This window comes from Perna viridis, chromosome 10 (assembly GCF_037379345.1).
Source record: "Perna viridis isolate PV_CMFRI_1.1 ecotype Kerala chromosome 10, ASM3737934v1, whole genome shotgun sequence".
Lineage (NCBI taxonomy): Eukaryota > Metazoa > Mollusca > Bivalvia > Mytilida > Mytilidae > Perna > Perna viridis.
Window position 1 is genome coordinate 21,773,641 of NC_142454.1, and position 20,343 is coordinate 21,793,983.

Consider the following 20,343-nt stretch of genomic DNA (forward strand, 5'->3'; position numbering starts at 1 on the left):
GTGGTTTAATATAGATGCTGCTTATTAAGAACAATAAAAGTTCAACAGAAATTTTATCATTTTTCAGTATCATCACTTTCTAGTTTTAGCTCAAAAACTGGTCACACAATTTCTCCCAAACAAAAAGATGTCAGGTCTCTCACTAACTCACTCTCCAAGGTTTTCAGTTACATCAATATATTTTTAAAAGTAGATACCACAAGGATGCTGTTGCAAACCTTTGGTTTCAGAGGAAAATATTTTTGAAGAAAGATTAACAGCAGATGACAGGTGGACTAAAAAAGATTGCTCCCATTAAACAAATTCATAGTATCATGTTACTTACCGGTCATCATCGTCAAAACTGAGACAAGTTTTCAAATCATCCTGATTCTGCAATAAGACAGAACATACATGTTTTATATTTTTAATTGTATTTTCATTGTATCATTCATGATACATGTTCATTATTTGAATTATTTCAATCAAATGTGAAAAGACAGTATCATAGTCAACAAAACCAAGGAGTTTTCAACTTTTGTTTTTCTACATTTTTATTTTGAATAAAATGTGCTGCACAGTTGGATACAACTGCAATTATCCCAAAAGCTGGGAGGACCTACTATGCACCCCGAATAATCAACCAATAAATTATTTTCAGGTACCTTTATACCTACAATTACCAAATCAATTCCTCGCCAAAAAATATTCTCAGATTATTTTTCAGTTTAAGCATATATTTTACAAAGAGAAATTTGAGTTTCAATTTTCCCATAAAAAGTCACATAAATTTGACGTCTCAAAATCGGTATCATTCGATAGATAATGTCAGAAAAAATACCTCAACATGAAACAAAATGTTAATTTTTAGAATAAAAACAAAGTTAAAAAGACATGTGGTGAAATATTGTTTTAATTATCCATGTATTCAATACATCTACTAATTTTCAGTTCAAAAGTACCAATAATAACTTTTTATAAAAAGGGGAATTTTTTGGAAATTCATATTTTCTTCCATTTGACCTGTAATTGGCATTTCTTTTTCAAACACTGTCCTCAAAACAATTCTTGTATAATCAAATATATTAATGTAACATCTAAGCTTTCTAATAAGCCAAGTAATGCATAATTAAACTTATTTAAAACCATTTAGTTGAAAATAAAACAATATCCTTTACCCCCACTAAAAATTGAGCCTGTACTAAAGAAAATGGTCATTCATAGCATAATCAAGCTGTACACAATTCAAATGTACACATTCCCCTTTCTATGTTCTATTAATCATAACATTCCTATGTTTTTTGAGCGATCAAAACTTTTACGCATTTAGTTTGTGCAGGATACATAAAAAACAATTGTGCAACCATTCAGTAAGTTTTGTCACATGGTTTCAGAGAAGTTTTCAAAGTTGTACACATGAAAAGCAAAAATAAAATCTGTTTCAAGGCCCATAACTCCTACATCAGGTGAGGAATCATTTTGAAAATTTCTGCATAGGTCTATCTTTTGGTGGTGAACAATATTTCTCCTATCAGAATTTCACTAAATACAACAGTTTTTGAGTTACGTTGTTTTTGAAAAAATGTATTATGACCACTATGTTCAATTTTTAGTAACAGCAGTGATGTTTATTCAGTTTCAAAAACTTTTCATGATTAATTTGTGCAGAATACCCTAAGGAACAATCTTAATGAGTTTTATTTGATTCTGAATAGTTGTTACAGAGTAAAAGGTTTTTGAAAAAATAACATCAAAAATAGCCAAAAATGTTGAAAAAAAAAGCAATTACTCAAATGTCAGTTGACAGTTTTTTCCCTAATCGCCACACAGGTAGCTCTAATCATGCTGAACACTTTCATCCTGCCAAAATTTGCCTAATCTTAATGGGTTTTGAGATATTTGTAAAAAAACTGCTGTTAGACCCCTCTGTTCTATTTTTAGAAATGGCAGCCTTGTTTTTCGATTGATCAAAATTCAAAGTACAGTGTATAAACTTTGCGCAGGATTCCCCTTACAAACAATCATGCCTCAACAAAGTATAAAAAGTGACAAAAAGATACAAAAATGTTTCAGTTTATTTTTTGTGACAATATAATTGATAAATGGGAGGAAAAGGGTACTTGAAAATCATATTTTGGTTGATCAGTGGGGGAGCACAGAGTGTTATCTCAGCCTGTGAACTAATTGATCCAAAAATCCTTGCCATTCTGTGTGGCTGATCATTTTACTGACTGTGAGAGAAACAAAAACATTCCCTGACAATAAAATTGCAGAGAAATTTTCATGTAAAATGATTAAATGCACCCAAATCATAAAGCAGATTATCATACCAAGTCTTGAGGCTACAAACATACAGAGATTGAAAGCTGTGAACAGAAACCATTCACTATTTTATGTGATGAAGCAATGGTAAGGATGACAAAAGGTTCTTGGCTTCTCTTGGTTCACATTTTTAAAGACGGATACAGGTCCATCAAAAGCAGATTAATTGAACATTGGAACAGGGCAAAATCTACTTAATGCCATACCATGCATCACTTCTGTGAGTACCTGTATAATTCATTTTGTTGATTCATTTGTATATATCATGTATTCAAGGTTTTGATAAATATTTAAAATCCTCTGTTTAATTTAATTGATAATATTTATAACATAACAAAATATGTTGATAATGTCGTCATGCAAAAACTCCCACAATTTTATGATGGATTGCAGGAGATCTCCCACAATTAGGTTGGACTAGGTTAACACAGGTATGGCCACTACAGAAACAAAATAACCAAACAATGGAAAACAGCAGATTCCTTCTACACTCCAAGAGGAAATACAATAACAATAGTGGTTCTTTATTCTAAAACAAAAGTTTTCATTTTTGATGAGATCAAGAAACAGTAGATAATTTAGAACCCAATGAACTTACCTGATAATACCCATCATGACGTGATAATCTTGTTTGTGACTTGGCCCTTCTCTTGGAGTCCTTTAATATATACAAAGAAATGACTATATTAAGTCATAAGCAAATAATATGGTTGCAGACTTGAACCATGAACAGTTGGGACAATTCATGTTTAACACAGCCCTGAACTTGTAACGTAGTGTTTGACCAAGGAAATTTAAAATTTGCAATTACATAAAAAAAATAAGACAAAGTTAAAGAAAGTGCCCAAAAGGTTAGGAAATATAACCCTTTACATTCATCAAAGCCTTCATTTTGTAGCATGAAACTTTGTAGTACAAATTAGTCATGTTCATAGAGAGCAATACACTTTAACTCAATTTAACTCAAGACATTTAATACAATTTGTATCTACGGATGCAGGAGTACAATGACAACTGCACTCTCACAAAAGATGATAACAGTGCCACATCATTATATTACTGCAATTATTTCAGAGTTTCATTAAAGATGGTATACAAATCACTATAAATTGGGATATTTTGGCCATTAACTCAATTTGGTTTATTTTGGTGCCTCTCTCAATGCGCCAAAATTAAACACACCAAAATGTAAGATTTTCACAAATTTAGCAGCCAATATATATTGGTGTAATGGTAGGTTCAGACAAAAACAAGTATAACATCGTAATATCATTTGTGTCTGCATAGCAATTAAATTGCCCATAATTCTATCCAGATAAAACGTAGAAACATATATTACACTAGTAGTTTTAGATTCTTTTTAGGATAATAAATAAAAGTTTAATTCCACTGTAAAGATACCGCAAAGATGAAACACTTATCCTGAATGCACCAACATTAAACATGCACATTTTGACAGAAAACCAAATTTATGATATCATCATTGGTTATCTTCGGCAAGTTAATTCCTATGCAGACACATATAATATTACAATATTAATCTTGTTTTCGTCTGAACCTACCAATACACCAATATATATTGGCTGCAAAATTTTTTAAAACCTTATATTTTGGTGTATTTAATTTTGGCACTTTTTGGGCTTTTTTTTAATTCCACCAGATCTTTGATTCCCTTCATTACTCTTTTCCCTGCTTTCCCTCTTATAGCTTAAAGCCAGTGAGAAATCCATCTTGTTGACATGATTGACCATAATCTAAAATTACACCACACTAAACTGGAAGTATAAGTGAATATTATCATACAGTTGGTGATGACTGTGGAGTGCCTCTCCCTGCAGAACATGGCCTCTTTGGCGTTGTTGCTACTTCAAAATCTAAGTTTAGAAGATCCTCTTTCTTAATAACCTAAAATTGAAGAAACATATATACATTTCTGTTGTTGATCAACATGTAAATTGTAAATAACATGCACAACCTCAGTGGCTCACTTCTTCCAAGAGAAAGAAGTTACTATAACAGTTATATAGCCAAATCTCATACGTGAATTATTAAATTGGGAAACAACTTTTAAGCACTTTTTATCATTTAGGATTGAAGATCACAATTGATGTACATGTAACAGTTGCAAGAGCCTATAGATCTGTAAATCCAGTTAGTATCTGCAAGTATCTCTTACTCTGCCACAAAAACATAGTTCCATTTACATACCCCTATAACTGCCTCTGGAGCTAGATATACATGTAGGTGACCAGAAACTAAGCACTTTTAGAGGAACACACAGGTCTCTATATATTTGAAAATTTCGTTGCACTTGAGCTATAGCTTATCTGCTGATAAATTGTTATAGCTGGATGAGATGTTTGTGTATCTATGGATTGACTTCAGCAATTGTGGCCCAAGTTTGAATGATTTGACAGTTTCGATTTGGAGTTCAATAAACTAAATATTAACTTGAAATTTAGCAACTGGAAAAGGTAAGCTACAAGTTTGTAATTTAGTTATGCAGGATATCCAAGAGTTTTGTGTTTGTTTATCTCAGGATAATCCAATTCCATGTAAACTGTCAATGAACCTGAATATTACCCAAACTGGGGCACTGCTACAAGGTCATGTGGAAGTTTTAATGACATTTCAAAGTTAACTACATGTAAATGTTATTGGTAATCAGTATGGTGATTTATAATCAAAGGTTTAATGTTAAAAAAATAAAACAATAGGTTAGATTTATATTTTCAAAACAAGTAATTATGAGTTTAAAGGTCAAATTATTCATGTATGTATCTTAGGATTTTCTGACCTTTGAATCATCTGAATATTGAATGGGTGGTGGGTAAATTTTACTTGTCTAGTATTTGTGTTGGAAAATAATTTGAGTTTCATTATCAAAGCTTGTCTTCATCATTTTCAGGCTTCCAATATTTTGTTTTCCTACAGTTCTTCCAGGACCAGTATTAACTGTAGTTTACATAAGTTATACCAACAATTTGATGTCGGATTCATAAAATCTTATAAAAGGTTTTTAAAGAACGGGCAACCCATACGTTTTCTATCTGCAAGAAGAGACAGGGGTTTGCATCTTAGATATAAGCAGCTTAGATGGTGTTTAATCAAGGCTGTAAGGCATCTTAAATTGCACTGTCAACAGAAAAAGTTTGAGTTGTGCTGGTCTATCTACTTATTTATTTTTAATATGCATGTAGAGGTTTTGTTGTTGTTAAATAATTAATAATTGTTGTTTTACTTTCTCATTCTAGATTCTTTCTTGTACATCTACAAAGAAAACTTCATCCTTTGGAAGTAATTTACTCTTATCAAAAGAAGTTTGGGCTTTTTAGTAAAAATTTTAGAGAGCAGATCATCTCTTGGAGCAAGTTCATGAGAGTCAACTCTGACAGCCAGCAGAGTATTTCATCTCCTGAGGGTTTCCAAATATTTCATGCTTTTGAAGAAGTGCTTCCTCTAAGGACACAGAACTTTGTATAAGCTATTTAGTTTCTTTCCGAATCCTACCATGAGTTTGTGTGTAAATGTGTATACTGTATTTGCTTGTGCATGTACTTGAATAAATATGTTTAAACTAAGTACTTCGTTCTTTTTAAGCTTCTATTTTATTCTCCAGCATTTGTTTTAACAATTTCTGCTTATTTCAATCTTCAATAAGTGTGCAATTATGATTATATACATTGTACATGTATATTTTTTTTTCTTGAAATCCTGTGACTCTTTTAGATTGTTTGGCAGGCTTTGTTTTTGGTGTATTTTATTTTTGTTGATGGCCGTTTGATTTGTTATTTGGTGAGAAAGAGTGAGTCTCAGTCAAACTTATATTAATTTGTGTACATATTTCATGTGTATATCGCTTATAATATCAGAAATTTATTTTCTTGTATTATGCAAAATAAATTATAACATTTCCATTGCTTTATTCTTTAAGACCTGAGTAATGAACATGTGTTATAATACATTTTAAGTCAATGCTGATTATTTCCTTTTATCTTATTCCTTATTTGCCATTTGACCATTATTTGAGGTGTAAAAAAATTAACTTTAAAAAATCTATATAAATTGATTCAGCACATTAGTACTTTGATCATTGAAGTCTAGAATACTTTCAAGATACAATTTATATGATATGACATTAAACAAACAACATGAAATCTGTGAGAAAATGCTCACCAGCGATACCCTAACACTCAATTTTTAGTTCATTCATGATTATAAATTAATGACAACAAAAAACAATGCCATTGCCATAACATGTAATACAACTGCAAAAGTTTTTGAATCACACAAAAAATTAATAAACATACTTACCTTTCTAGTAATTAAACACTCTACTATTTCTATTCCAAGGGTCTTTATCTCTGTTGGACTTGGAAAGGTCTTCTTATCCAGTAATGCAGCAACTTTATGATGTTTCATATCTAAATCTTTTCTCAGATGATTTAGATTAACCTCAACCCTTTTTTCTCCCTTCCTCTTTTTATCCCCTGGAGATTGTGAACGTTTCCTACATTTTTGTACATGTGTAGACCCAGCTTCACTTTTATGCCGATCTCGCGATGGTGTCTGATATCTGTCTTTTTTTCCTTTCATGTTTGTCATGATGATAGCTGAATTGAAATATAATATGAAAAAATAAAGATCTATATAAGTTCATCAGACAAACAAAAGATCAAAAGTTATGAGAAAAGTTTTAATAAATGATTAAAATATTTTTCGTCTTTGAATAAATAACATAAATCTTATGCTTTACACTAAATCAAACTTGCTATTCAAGCTATTTTCAAGTGTGCAATACATGGATTGAGATTACTTCACCATAGACCAAATAAAACTACAACCACTCATTATTTTTTTGGTCCTGAATTTCTGAAAAGTTTGCAAGTCAAATCCCCAAAAAATCCAGCCTTCTGATCCTTGTTCTTGTACACAATTTAAAACACCAAAAATTATTCCCAAGATTTTAAAGTCTCCAATATACTTCACACTGGGTAGTGAATGTAACTGATATTCTTGCCAGTTCTACTTTTTCATTAGAGGTATTGGGCCATGTGATGGTGACAAAGGGACTCCACCATCTAAAAACAGATAGCTAACAAAAGGGAATACAAATCATGATAATAAAATCATTCTTTTATCAGAAGTTTTAGTAGTATTACAACATGTAAGTTTATCATTACTGATATGCATACTAAGATCAAGAAACAGACATTTGCTTTATTCAAAGAAAGTTCTGTAGGATATGCATGTACAAGTATATCTTTAGTCTGATTGGACCAGTGGCTAAAGAAAATTAGTCTGAATGATCAAAATCTACAAGTCTGGGAGAGTATAGGAACATCAAACAAGTGGACCAAGTCGCAGACTGGACCATGCTATCCACATTTGTACAAGTAAAATGTGTTCACAATGTGATCTATGCAACTGAACCATTAAAAACATACATTTATGTATGTGTATTTATATTATTTAAAGATGAATGGCAGGAGATTATTCTAGGATATTAGATACGGGAATTTCAAAATATAATAAATTGCTGAGTTTCAAGGGAAGTTTTTTTTTAGTAAAATTCAGCCAATGATATTAACAAACAAATAGCAAAAAAGACTACTTCTTAGCTTTTCTCTGATAATTACAATATTCGACCTGGTTAACATTGGTCTCCATTCTCAATGGACAGTCTGTAACTGTGTTGTGGTGACAATGGAATAAATATAAGCAATGGGCTTCAATTTTATTTTTAAGGCCATAAGCCCTTATAAATTTATAACTGACCTGTATCTTTTATTTGAAGAGGTTTCAAAAGTAAATGGGGAAAATTATTTCAAAGAAAAAAAAACATGTTGAAGCACACTTTATGGTCAAGCATTACAGGGTTCTTTGCACTTGTTACCAAAGGCAGTGGCTCCCCTTCCCCAATGTGGGGATGAAGAGCCATGCAGCTAATGGTCCCCAAGTTTGGTTTCACTTATCAACATTGGAAAACAGTTTATTAAAGGCAGAAAGGATGTATAAAGCTGAGTACAATTTAAACTTTCATAGTTTACTCAAAAATGTTCGATTTCTACAAAGGACGAAAAACATGTCCCAAACTTAATATCACCAGCCATATTGACAATGACTTAACAGACTGATTTCATTCATTGACTTGATTTGTAAGAAATATGTTCACTGGATTAATATGATTTAAGATCATGAAGTGGATGGGAGGGGGGCATTTCTTACACATACAAAACTTGTTCAACCTCATTTAATCAATTCTAATATTTCAAGTGTAAAACAGAAGTGGTAATAGTGTACATGTTTTAATATGTGCCTAGTCTAAGAAAGAACAATACAGTGAAAGTAGACAGGTGCCGAAATCACTACAGTACTTTCATTTTGAAATTTAGCCATATCAAGGGGCCTAGAGTTTTTGTTCAGAATTTTTTTACCCTACACTGAATAAAGAAAATGAAATTTTTAGATTACTTCTGATTCATTTAGCTTTCAGATGACACCAAGTTTGTATACCTCTACTTAACAAGGAGAATGATAAAGTGCAATATTGGGACTACTTCTTGTCATAAACTACTTTATGTGCAGGGGATTCGTTTCAGAAACAGTGGTATTACACCTTGTGGAGTAAGAGAGAACACAAGAATATTTCTTTCTTCATTGCCAGAAATACACTGAACAAAGGAAAAATTGCTACAAGAAATCTGGAAACCTATACATGGATTAAGACACTCTTCTTCAAGTAGAATAAGCACATCAGAAGTCGTTTTACAGAAAGAACTGAACAACATATTGATTTTTTACCAACTTTAATTTTTGTAATTTTTTTGTATTGTGCCTTTTAATTTTTTAGTGCCACCTATAAAATACATATGAGAATTTATAAGGGAGACAAATAATACATTAGAGACTTCAACCTACACGTGAGTTATCCTGCTGATGAAGACACTGATTGAAAAATAAGATATTTTGTGGATTTTACAGCTCTTTAATATTGGCAATGGCAGCTCATACAGACGGCAAGCCTCTTCAGGCTAATTGTTCACTCATCTGGTTTGAGACAATAACACACATGATCATGACAGAAACACTCCATTAACGTCAGTGATGTGGAAATTTCTGAGAAATTCCTTCTATACAAATATATACAAAATGATAAAAATACAATAAACATCATTAAATCGTGTCTGATGTAACAAATATTGATTAATAATCATTCAGAATTAAACAAACTATACAATTAACAAACTTGGAAGACAATTTTAAACAAATTTAAGATGAATTATTAGGTATGGCGTGTAACAACCCTACCGGGATGAAAATGACAGCCGAAAGTTTGCACATCCAGAAAAAATGTTTTGGCACATGATTCAGTCTGGCACATTTTAACTCATAATGCTGCCATTCCAGACAGCAATCACAAGCTAGTGAGTCTAGGTCTCCTTACATGTGAAACATGTTCACGTTATTAAAGAACATTCCATGCGTCACCACTGAAATACTTTTTAATACGCAGGATATTTACATTTTCCTCCAAGATTTTATGACAAATTTTTTGAGACATCTGGTTATTAAAAAGACAATGCATCAACTTTGTCACCAGATATCATAACTTCTGCAACTTGTTCTGTGTCTGACAAACATAAAATCCATCCCACTATCAAATATGCAGCATGGCTAGTATATGAAACAAATAGAAAACTGTAGTCGTACATTTGTGGATAAGTTCGACAATATTTCCATAACAAATCGGCCATTTCTGTCACGATTCAATATGTAATTGACCCAAACTGGATGCATGGACGATTAGCCTGAAGAGGCTCTCCGTCCATGAATCCCTTTTATATTGGGTGCTGACTGGCATTTTACTTAATGGTAGTCCAAACATTATGCCTTAATGGGAGGCTTACTTTTAATTTGCATGGTGGTCTCGAGCTCCCTTTGATATAAACGTCAGATTGAAAAATGCCTCAGCGAATCATGTCACTGTGACAGTGTGAGACTACGATACATCGTACAGTTAAATTCGGGAAATTCACTGAATGAATTAGCAAAACATCCATTTACCTCGACATTTGATTCATTCAATATCATATTCGCACATGTCACACTTATGTTGTGATCCAAAATATATATATTAAGGCATATGATATTGTGTCCGTTGCCCCATACCTATGTTTAGGGTTTCCCATAGACAGGGGAGTGAAATGTCAACGAACAGCTCAATAGGCCCTTCATGCTAGGATGTCAAAAGAATAGGCCTGCAGCAGCGCTAAGCTTGTCGTAAAAGGCGACTAATAGTACTCAGAAACCTAGCCGGGGGCTAGGTGCTCTGCCCACAGAGCAACTGTGATGTGTGCCCTGTTTATCTGAATTATTTGATACTTAGTACATATAAAATGAAATTGATTCCTCAAGCATTCTACATACAATTCTGAGGAATGAATTTATGTGCAGTAGAGAGTAAAATATTGCAAGTAGAATGCATGAGGAATGAATTTATGTGCAGTACTTAGTGTGAAACTGCATGTAGAATGCCTGAGGAATGAATTTATGTGCAGTAGAGAGTATGAAATTGCATGTTGAATGCATTAGGAATGAATTTCTGTGCAATAAAGGGTATATAGTTGCATGTAAAATGCATTAAGTGATAAATTATAAGCAGTTATGAGAATTTTATTGTTCATAGAATGCCACAGTGCCACTGTGCAGTACAAAGTATGAAATGGCATATAGAATGCATGAGGAATGAATAAATGTTCAGTTCAAAGTATGAGACTGCATGTAGAATTCTTGAGGAATGAATTTTTCAATTGTTTTGAAACTGGCAAAATATTATCAAGTTAAATACTATTTTGCTTAAGTTAGTAGTTCAGGTTTAAGTCATAAAACAGGCAGAGAAAAAAAACATAAGGAAATGATTTTAATTGTGGGTATATGAAATATCTTGGCAACTATTACAGACAAGTAGAAAAATTAGATCTGTATGTATTTGTAACATTTTCTGCAAAACCTTACAAATCTGGACACTATATGTAAAAATGTGATCCCCATTTTATAAATGCATAATGTTGAAAGTGATTCATTTTATTTCTTTTACATTTTAGGTTGCACCAAAGGTTTTGTTGGGTTCTGGCTCATACCACCAATCGTTTATCATGAATGAATCAACAAAATAATGGCTAGTTTATACTCTGGAGAGCTCTTTTGACCCATATGATAACATGATATCAAGAGTGTTAAATGTGTGAATACACATGTACATGAATGACAAATGAAGTATACCCAAAGTTCATGTTGATGAACGCCAAGAAAGAAATCTCTGTGCTTATAATAAGATAAAGTGTGAGGAGATGTTGAGTGAAAGAGCCAATTGTAAAGAAGATATTGGTTCTTATAATGTATACATAGACAATTACACATCATGTATAGAACATCTATGTACATGTAGATACATGCATTGACAAAAATAAACAGGATAATTATGTGTGCTTTCAAAATATGGTGAAAATAAAGATTATTTGCTTGAATTCTTAAAATCTATTGCAGTGTCTTCAAAGGGGCATGGATTCAAAAATAAAATTATTTTGAATATTACAGATATTACAGGTCAATCAAGTATTGTAACATATGTAAATGAATTGTCTTCAAATGTAGTATCATTCGAGTAACTAAAACCTGTTGCTTCCAAAGAAAATTTACTCTGGGAGTAAAATAATGAATCCTAAGGAAAAACAATTACTATTTTTGGAGTGAACCTTACACCATTCCCTTGTTTCAATGTTTTCTCCTTAGCAAACAATTTGAATCTCGAAATATTTCTTGTAGATTGTGAGAATTAATAATTCAAAGGGAAAAATATTTTTTTATCTGAACTTTTTACAAATGCTGTTTGTTTTTATTGTGAATGGGCAAGTTTAAACACAAAAAATTACTTTCATTTGTTTCTTCTTTACAAAACCAACTTGTATATCAGCCAAGTTTGTATTAATTTAGACATAAACAACACCTTATCAAAGCCAAGAAAATGTAGCCCATAATACGGTTGATGTACATGTCATTGGCTAAAGTGGTTGAGAGCACAAAAATGTGTCACATATGCGATTACATGTATTTGTTACATTTTAATGTAATATTATGGCTATGTTTAAAAACTAGTAAGACAAATGAGCCTAACTCTTTTTCACTATAATTTGCGTAGTTGTAGATGAATAATAGGTGCATGTTATTGTTTTTTTTCTAAGTCGTTTTGATCTGATCGTATGCTAATTGTGTTACAGATGGCACTGTCAGAAAATTCAAAGTTCATTTAGCATTTGATTGGATAGTACGTACATGTATACGCTGTAAGTGTCCAAACAAAACTAAGTGTCGGACCCAGACCTTGGTCACCCGGGGTTGGAGGGAGGGCTGACTAAATTTTAGATTTTTTTATGAAGTTGTTTACAATTTTAACGAGCAGAGCGAATATTTCAGGGTTCGGGTAAAATGGCTTCAATGCCGAGCAGAGCGTGTCAAACAATGGGGGTGGGGGTGAAAACTGTTGGAAAGTCAAGTGTTTGTACTAAAGAAACAACAACAAAGAAACGGGTGTCAAAACTGGTGGAAAATCAAGTTTTCGTACTAAAAAAAAACAAACAACAAAGAAACGGGGGCCCGAACGTTCCCTCCGTCCCTCCGAATTTACTACTGCGTTATTCAAGAGACAGATCCACCAATCTTGGGTCTCGCAAGGCAAACCCCGACAAGTTACTAAAATTAAAATGCCCGATATAAAATCGGATTTACTTTCCAATTTACATTATGTTATTATCTTCAATTGTTCTTTTTATTTTCATTGTATCATTAAAGATAATGCTGGATGATACTAAGATACATTACTTATGGGTCGCTTTATAGTTCCGCTAGTTGGCAGCAATTATCATTCTACTATCAATAACCCTTTACCTAAACATTGGACATTTATCTGATTATAAGGTACATGTACTTGCATCGAAACACGTGCTTCAATAGACACCCACCTCTCCCTATTTCCAGTGGAAATCAAAATTTCTCGACCCCATTAATTGTGTGTCCCATCCCATTTTTCATTTCATCATCATTTCATGTTCATTGTATCGTCCACTTCGTGTTCATCGCCTGAATATAGCTGAAATATTGCTGCTCGGGTGTTAAACCCCAACAGTCCGTGCGAAAAAGGAGACTCGACTTTGTAATATTGATTTGTTTGTTTGTTGGGGTTTAACGTCCGAGCAGCAATATTTCAGCTATATTCAGACGATGAACATGAAATTGATGATAAAATGAACATGAAATGATGATGAAATGAAATAGGGTTGGGACACAAGGACAATGGGGTCGACAAATTTTGATTGCCACTGGAAATAGGGAGAGGTGGGTAGGGTCGGGCAATTTAGCCTCCTGTGGCGGAGCCCTATGGTTCCTACTCCTATCAAATACCACAGTAGGGTTTTTTAACGTGCGAGGAACGTGGCATCTTTCCCAACACGGCGCACCACTATGGTTTGTGGTCAGGTTTTCCGTATTGTAGCCTGACAACCCCAGCATGTAACACGCCAGGGGTACCCCATTCAACCACCTGGGGCACACATCCCAGTTGCTCTGTGGGCAGAGCGCCCTAGCCCCCGGCTAGGGTTCTGAGCACTATTTAGTCGCCTTTTACGACAAGCTTAGCGCTGCCGCAGGCCTATTCTTTTAACACCCGGACCTGCACGGGGTTTGTAATATTGAAGATCAATTTATTTTATAATTAGTTCATTAAAATTATATTTTTTTAATTTAATATTTTAATAAAATGAGAACAAAGTGTTTTGAAATTAAAATTTATTAATTAACCAGTAGTGCCACTTCTATATTTTAACGTCATGTCATCAGTACAATTAGAAAGTCTATTCCATTCTTTCCCGTTGTCCGATTTTGATATTACATTACTATTGTCATTCTCTTGAACGTTTTGAGTAATCAAGGGAACCAAGGTTATAGCGGTAATCAAGACCAGACATGGAAAACAGACATACACGACAAAGAACATAAAGTAACTAAAATCATACATACAAAGTAACAAAAGTAAATGAGCAACTCGGACTCCACTAAAAACTGGGAGCATGGACCAGGTGCACCGGTAGGGTAAGCGTCCTCTGCTTTTCTAGAAACACCCGCCGATTTACGTCATCCATTACGATATGAAATAATTATACGATAAAACTCTATTTTGATCCAAAAGTCCAGGAGGAAGAGTTAAATAGACTCACTACATTTATGGTGGGATCGATAGTGGAAATTTAAATGTTTTAAAAATTACAGTGACTAATTTCCCTTAACTTTTTAACATAAGGAAAAAAAGCAAATGAAGTTCAAAATCTTGATGAAATTTGTAAAAACACTGCTTTGGACTAAAATTTTAATATGTTTACAATCTCAGAGAAATTAGTCACAGCACTTTTTGGATAGTATAAAGTAACTTAAAAATTATGTTAAATTTCAGAATGGGATGTGGTCGGCTTCCTCCTGGACTTTTGATGTTTCTGATATTTTATGAAGAAGGCATGTTTTGGTCACGTGATTCGTTTCTATTTTAGCATTAATGTTATTATTTTTCATAAAGAATCGATGGACTGATACCGTAGAATATGTACATATGTAGTTTTTGATTTACTTACTTTGCGCTATCATTGAGGTAATTAAGAAATCGAACCATCAGCAATAAGTAAGAGAAAATCCAAAGGCAGCAACAAAATCGGAAGCACCAAGAATGGAGACAGAACACAAACTCGACACAAAAAAAACCCTTTAAAAAGTACATAATTATATGAACAAAACAACCCTTATAAAACCAAGGGTAAGAGCAGGTGCACCGACAAGGTAATCATCTCCTGTTCCTTATATTGATCATGTCAGTCCGATTAGTAAGGCTAAAAACCACTAATTCCACTTCCCATAGGCTTCTATGCTAATTTCACAATATTCAATGGCTTCTCTGGACTTTACCTTAACTTTAACCTGCAGAGGACTATATATCAGCATGATTCTACATATGTCAGCTCACAATCCTCAGAATGGCATGTGGGGTTAGCAGACTTGCAGTGCAGTACTGGTCACCGGAAGTGAAGTGTCTATAAATAGCATGGGAAATCCCAGTGTTTTCACAAGATAGGGGTATATTTAGAAATCATTATGGAGATTAGGCTTCACATCACAAGAAGCAAAATGCACCTATAAAATGTACAGAAATGTTTTTCCTTTCAGAAACTGTTTAAATTTTTTAAATGAGATGAGAACTTTTTTCACAACACTATGAGGAACAGGGGTAATTCCTGCGTAGGACTATTTTTGCGTACGTTCCAAATGCTCATTGGTTGAATTGGTGGTCTGTAACCTAGTAAGTAAATCTGGTAAAAAGGAGGTGTGCAAGCTGTCAAAATAAAATATCTTTTCATTTCAGAGACCGATGTCTCGTAGCCATTAACTAAATCATGATGTAGTTCTTAAAACTTCAGTAGTAATGACTTCAACCTTTGAGCAACATACCTTTTTTCGAGTAATTTGTATGTCAGCAGCTGAGCTTTGTAAAGAAAGTCACTGCATCGACCACATTTTCTTGAATAGCGAATTAGCTGAGACATAAACCCAAAAATATCACTGAGATATTTGAATGAAACTGGTGCATTTTAGCTCACCTGGCCCAAAGGGTCAGTGACAGCTATGGTCATCACTTGGCATCCGTCGTCCATCCGTCTGTCTGTAATTTTTTCACATTTTGATCAACTCCTCTGTAAGCACTGGGGCAAATTGAACCAAACTTTACAGGAATGATGTATGGAAAGTTCTTTACCAAGATTGTACAATACTTTCCGTTCCGCCAAAAACAGGGCCGCCAGCGTAGATTTTAGTTTAATATTGGACCCTATAGGAAAAACATATTTTGATCATCTCCTCTAAAACCATTTGTCAAATTGAACCAAACCTTACAGGATTGATGTATGGAAGGTCCTTCAGCTATATAAAGCGTGACTACCAGCGCATTTCATAGTCTATCATTGGACCCTTTTGGAAAAGGACAAAAAGATCTTTTCCTGAAAGTACCAGTTAAACTATGGTCTCCTTATAAAATGTGTCTGGCAGGTTGCAAGACGATACACTAGGAGACTTTCCGGTAAACGATACAGGTTCTTAAGAGCCTCTTGTTTATGTTCAATAATTCCACAAACAGGATGTTTTATGCTCCCGAGAATAAAAGATTCGAGGGTATATAGGTTTTGGTTAGTATGTTTACTGAAAAAAACAATTCGTTCAGCTATTGCTGGAATGTATTATTCACAACTATCAGAGTTATTCAAACAAAATAATTCAACATTTTCATAATTCTATTCATTCAGACCAGAACAGATTAGTCCGAATTTCCTCTGACCCTGCAACCCTCCTCTTTTTAAAAAGAGGAAATTCGGACTAAGAACAGATGTGTTCTCTTTTTAGCTCGGCAGACACTGGAACACCAAAAACATACTGAAATGATTTCTTCCTCATCCCTTCCACCATCTTGAATGTGTTCCGAACAAAATTCACGGAGGGTACAACTGCTCAAAACGACATTTACTATGCGTTCCATATCCATCATATCTATATATTTCAACCGCCTAAATCGCCCTTTGAGGGAACCAAAGGATCTCTTGACTGACATACGAGTAGCACTATGAATGTAATTGTAGCATTTCTGAGAAGCATTCAAATTTCCGTAATCTTTTCATGGGGTTAAGAGCCAGTCTTGCAATGGGTGTGCAGAATCTCCTAGTAAATGAGTATTACCAGGAAACAAAGTGTCGGTATTGCATGCTAAGAAAAACAGATTTGAATTTTTTAACACCCTTGAGTTGTGTACTGATCCTGGCCAGCCACAATAAACATCAAGAAAATGCATACTTGTATCGCATACAGCCTGGAGTATAAAAGAGTGCAACCCCTTCCTATTTATGTAATTTTCGTGATGTTTGGTTGGCGTTCGAATGGGAATGTGAGAACTATCTATCGCACCACGTACTCCGGGGAATCCTTTCAGGTTACGTAGATTGATTTTGATGTATTATTGAATAGTTTATGTACGTAAGTAAGCAGGCGCGGATCCAAGGACTGGCGTGCCGGCGTACGCACCCTTAAATCGGTAAGAAAAAATATTACCACAAGTTTCACCCCGTAATATCTTTTTTACCTTGCTTTCCATGGCATTTAAACGCCCACCCCCTAAATTCAAATCCTGGATCCGCCCCTGATAAGGACTGAACATAGCTTAATTCTCTTAATTCAAAACCTTAGTCATGCAGTCCCGGAATGGAACAAAATGAATAGGTGCATCTAAGTAGTATTTTACTTTCATTTTTTATATTTCATTTTGTTAATTGCTACAGTGTAGATATGTCCGGCGAGCGAAAACTGCTTACCACCTAAATCCCTTTCTCCTATCTCTGTGCTGCTTTCCAACTCGGGGGAATCCAGAGGAAGTTCAGGGGGTTGAAACTCCTCTTTTTATCGGAAAATTTTCCATTCTCATGTGTAAAATGGACCAAAAATGGCAAATAATGTCCTAGCACCCCTTTTTTCCTGAGGAACCTCCGCTTGCACCCTTCCTTTTGAAAGTGTCTGGATCCGCCCCCGATATGTTAATAGTTAGAAAAGAAGGAAAGAGGTTATTAGTTTAGTAAATTTGGCGCGATTTAATATTCGAAAAACTCAATTACACATTCACAAGCGTCCAGATTAATTATTAAGCATTCATACAAGTAGGAAACATACCTCCCCTCCCCTGAGGATCAAATTAGCTGCAACTTCATCACAAACATTTGAATTATCCACATTCTAAACCCTACGATAATTGTCATGTTTTGTCTTGTTTGTTTTATGATACCAGGAAGTAAATTACAGAAGTCTGAATTTTAAATTCAAAATTATACTAAGAGCAAATAACTCCGTTTGTTTTCTTGGCTAAATATTAAATTACGTCTGAACTCCTTATTTTATTATAATTTTTTAAGGGTTGCGGAGTCAGACGAAATCCGGCTTCCTTAAATATAAATTCGCCGAAAAGAAGAAAAAAATCAACTGAGTGCAGTACGATACTTATAATGCCTACTAACTGAAAACTAATGATTGATTATTGAGGTTTAACGTCCGAGCAGAAATATTTCAGCTATAAACAGACGATAAACATGAAATGAATAAAATGAAAAAAAGGATGGGACACAAGGATAACAGGGTCGAAAAATTTTAATTGCCACTACAAAAAGGGAGGGATGGGTAAGGTCGGGCAATTTAGCCTCCTGTGGCGGAGCGCAAAGGTCCTATCGAATACAACAGCAGTGTTTTTTAACTTGCGAGGAACGCGACGTCTTTCCCAACACGGTGCACCACTATGGTTTGTGGTCAGGTTTTCCGTATGATGGGGATACCCATTCCACCACCTGGGGCATACATCCCAGTTGCTCTGTGGGCAGAGCGCCTAGCCCCGGCTAGGTTTCTGAGCACTATTTAGTCGCCTTTTACAAGCTTAGCGCTGCTGCAGGCCTATTCTTAAAAAACACCCGGACCTGCACGGCGGGGGACTAATGATCAACTGTTATTATTTCCCGACTTTCTGTCTGCTGTTTTGGTTTTGTGATATAGAAATTAAAGTTAATAAAATATGTTTTGTATAGGATAAGATATTCGCCAATCATGGACCCTCTCTACTCCTACAATGCAAGAGGTTGGAATTCCGTTTCTCCATACCCCAAGTCAGAAAATAGTTTGCCAGACAACCTCTAGCGTTGCTGGAGTAGGACCCTCTCTAATCCCTTTTGGGATTCGGCGCTGGAGAGATATTTCGTTTTAACCACCACCATCAAAAATGTTTCCAGCGCCGAATCCCAGAAGGGATTCGACCCTCTCGAGTAGAAAAAAATTGCAGTGATTACGATTTTAGAAAAATGTATATAATCATGAAAGCAGGTCGGAATGTAGTCTTAAAAAGTATTTCTGCTCAAGGTTTGTTCTCCTTTGTATATTCCGTGTGATCGTCGCTGTTTAATATAATGAGTAATTATGCATACAAGTTGTCATATTAGTTTTGGTTGTATCTAAATATGCGTTTGACTCTTTCTGGCGGGTCATTAGAATACGTGTAACATATACTACCCCTATAAATGGAACTGCGGTATTGACATTTGCTTGCTTGCTAGGTAGTAACAAAATCGTCTATGGCAACTTTTCTGATAGATTGTCCTTCTGAAGGATATCTGTGCTTTTTTAATATGTAATCCTAAAGCCTAATTTTCATCATTACAAAGTTTCTACCTTAATCAGCTAAACAAAACCTTCTAAAGAAGTAATATCAAAATAACCGAACTCAGTCATCAGGTAGGGAGACCAGTAGTAAATACCTATCAAAAAACAAGGATAAACCTTACAAATGAAATTAGCCACTATTTTCTTGACCTGATACAAGCATTCCAAAGCAGAATAGTGGATTAAACCAAGTTTTATGGCAAGCCAAACCTCTAACTAGACGCTTCGATTTTTGCCATAAGAGTTTGGGGTAAATTGGTGTTACACACAGAAAATGGGTAAAAAAAAAAGTAGCCAACTCAAGATAGACTAGATAAATAGGATAATAAAAAGCATAACACATCTGTATCAATTGTACCGGTTACTGAAAAATTTTAAAACCAACAGAACATCATTTTTTTCACTTTTCAAGGCCAGTTACTCTAATATGGAGTAATCTTATTAATTCAACTCAAACATGGGGCATTAATGGAACATTATGTGATATCCGCCATGTAATAGTGAAAAACTACATTTTGGATTTCCCTGAAAATTGAACATCACCTGTACTTTATGGTACTAAACAACTTTGAATGAAAACATTCATTGAACTGTTCTCAAATTATCATCTGGAAACTGTTGGAAGACAACCAGGCAGACACCCACATTTTCAGAGGATATCGCATACATGTGTACGTCGCCATTTGGTATGGCAGGATTATAAAATAGAGC

General features: G+C 34.3%; 1 protein-coding gene across 4 annotated transcripts in view; it reads right to left on the reverse strand.

The window, feature by feature from the left end:
• Positions 1 to 18,258, reverse strand: part of LOC148604955 (uncharacterized) — a 57,495-nt gene extending 39,237 nt beyond the window's left edge. For 2 of the 4 annotated variants that reach the window (XM_088550517.1, XM_088550514.1), the window contains exons 1-5: positions 18,106 to 18,258; positions 6,616 to 6,914; positions 4,105 to 4,206; positions 2,900 to 2,959; positions 326 to 372 (exon numbers count right to left, since the gene is read on the reverse strand). In XM_088550517.1, coding sequence (XP_088406643.1) covers positions 326 to 372; positions 2,900 to 2,959; positions 4,105 to 4,206; positions 6,616 to 6,906 — 500 coding nt within the window. In that variant the 5' untranslated portion in view covers positions 6,907 to 6,914; positions 18,106 to 18,258. Of the gene's footprint in view, positions 1 to 325; positions 373 to 2,899; positions 2,960 to 4,104; positions 4,207 to 6,615; positions 6,915 to 9,222; positions 9,435 to 10,368; positions 10,503 to 18,105 lie in introns of those variants that run through there. The other 2 variants (XM_088550515.1, XM_088550516.1) reach the window with 2 other exon arrangements.
• Between the last annotated feature and the right edge of the window lie 2,085 nt (positions 18,259 to 20,343).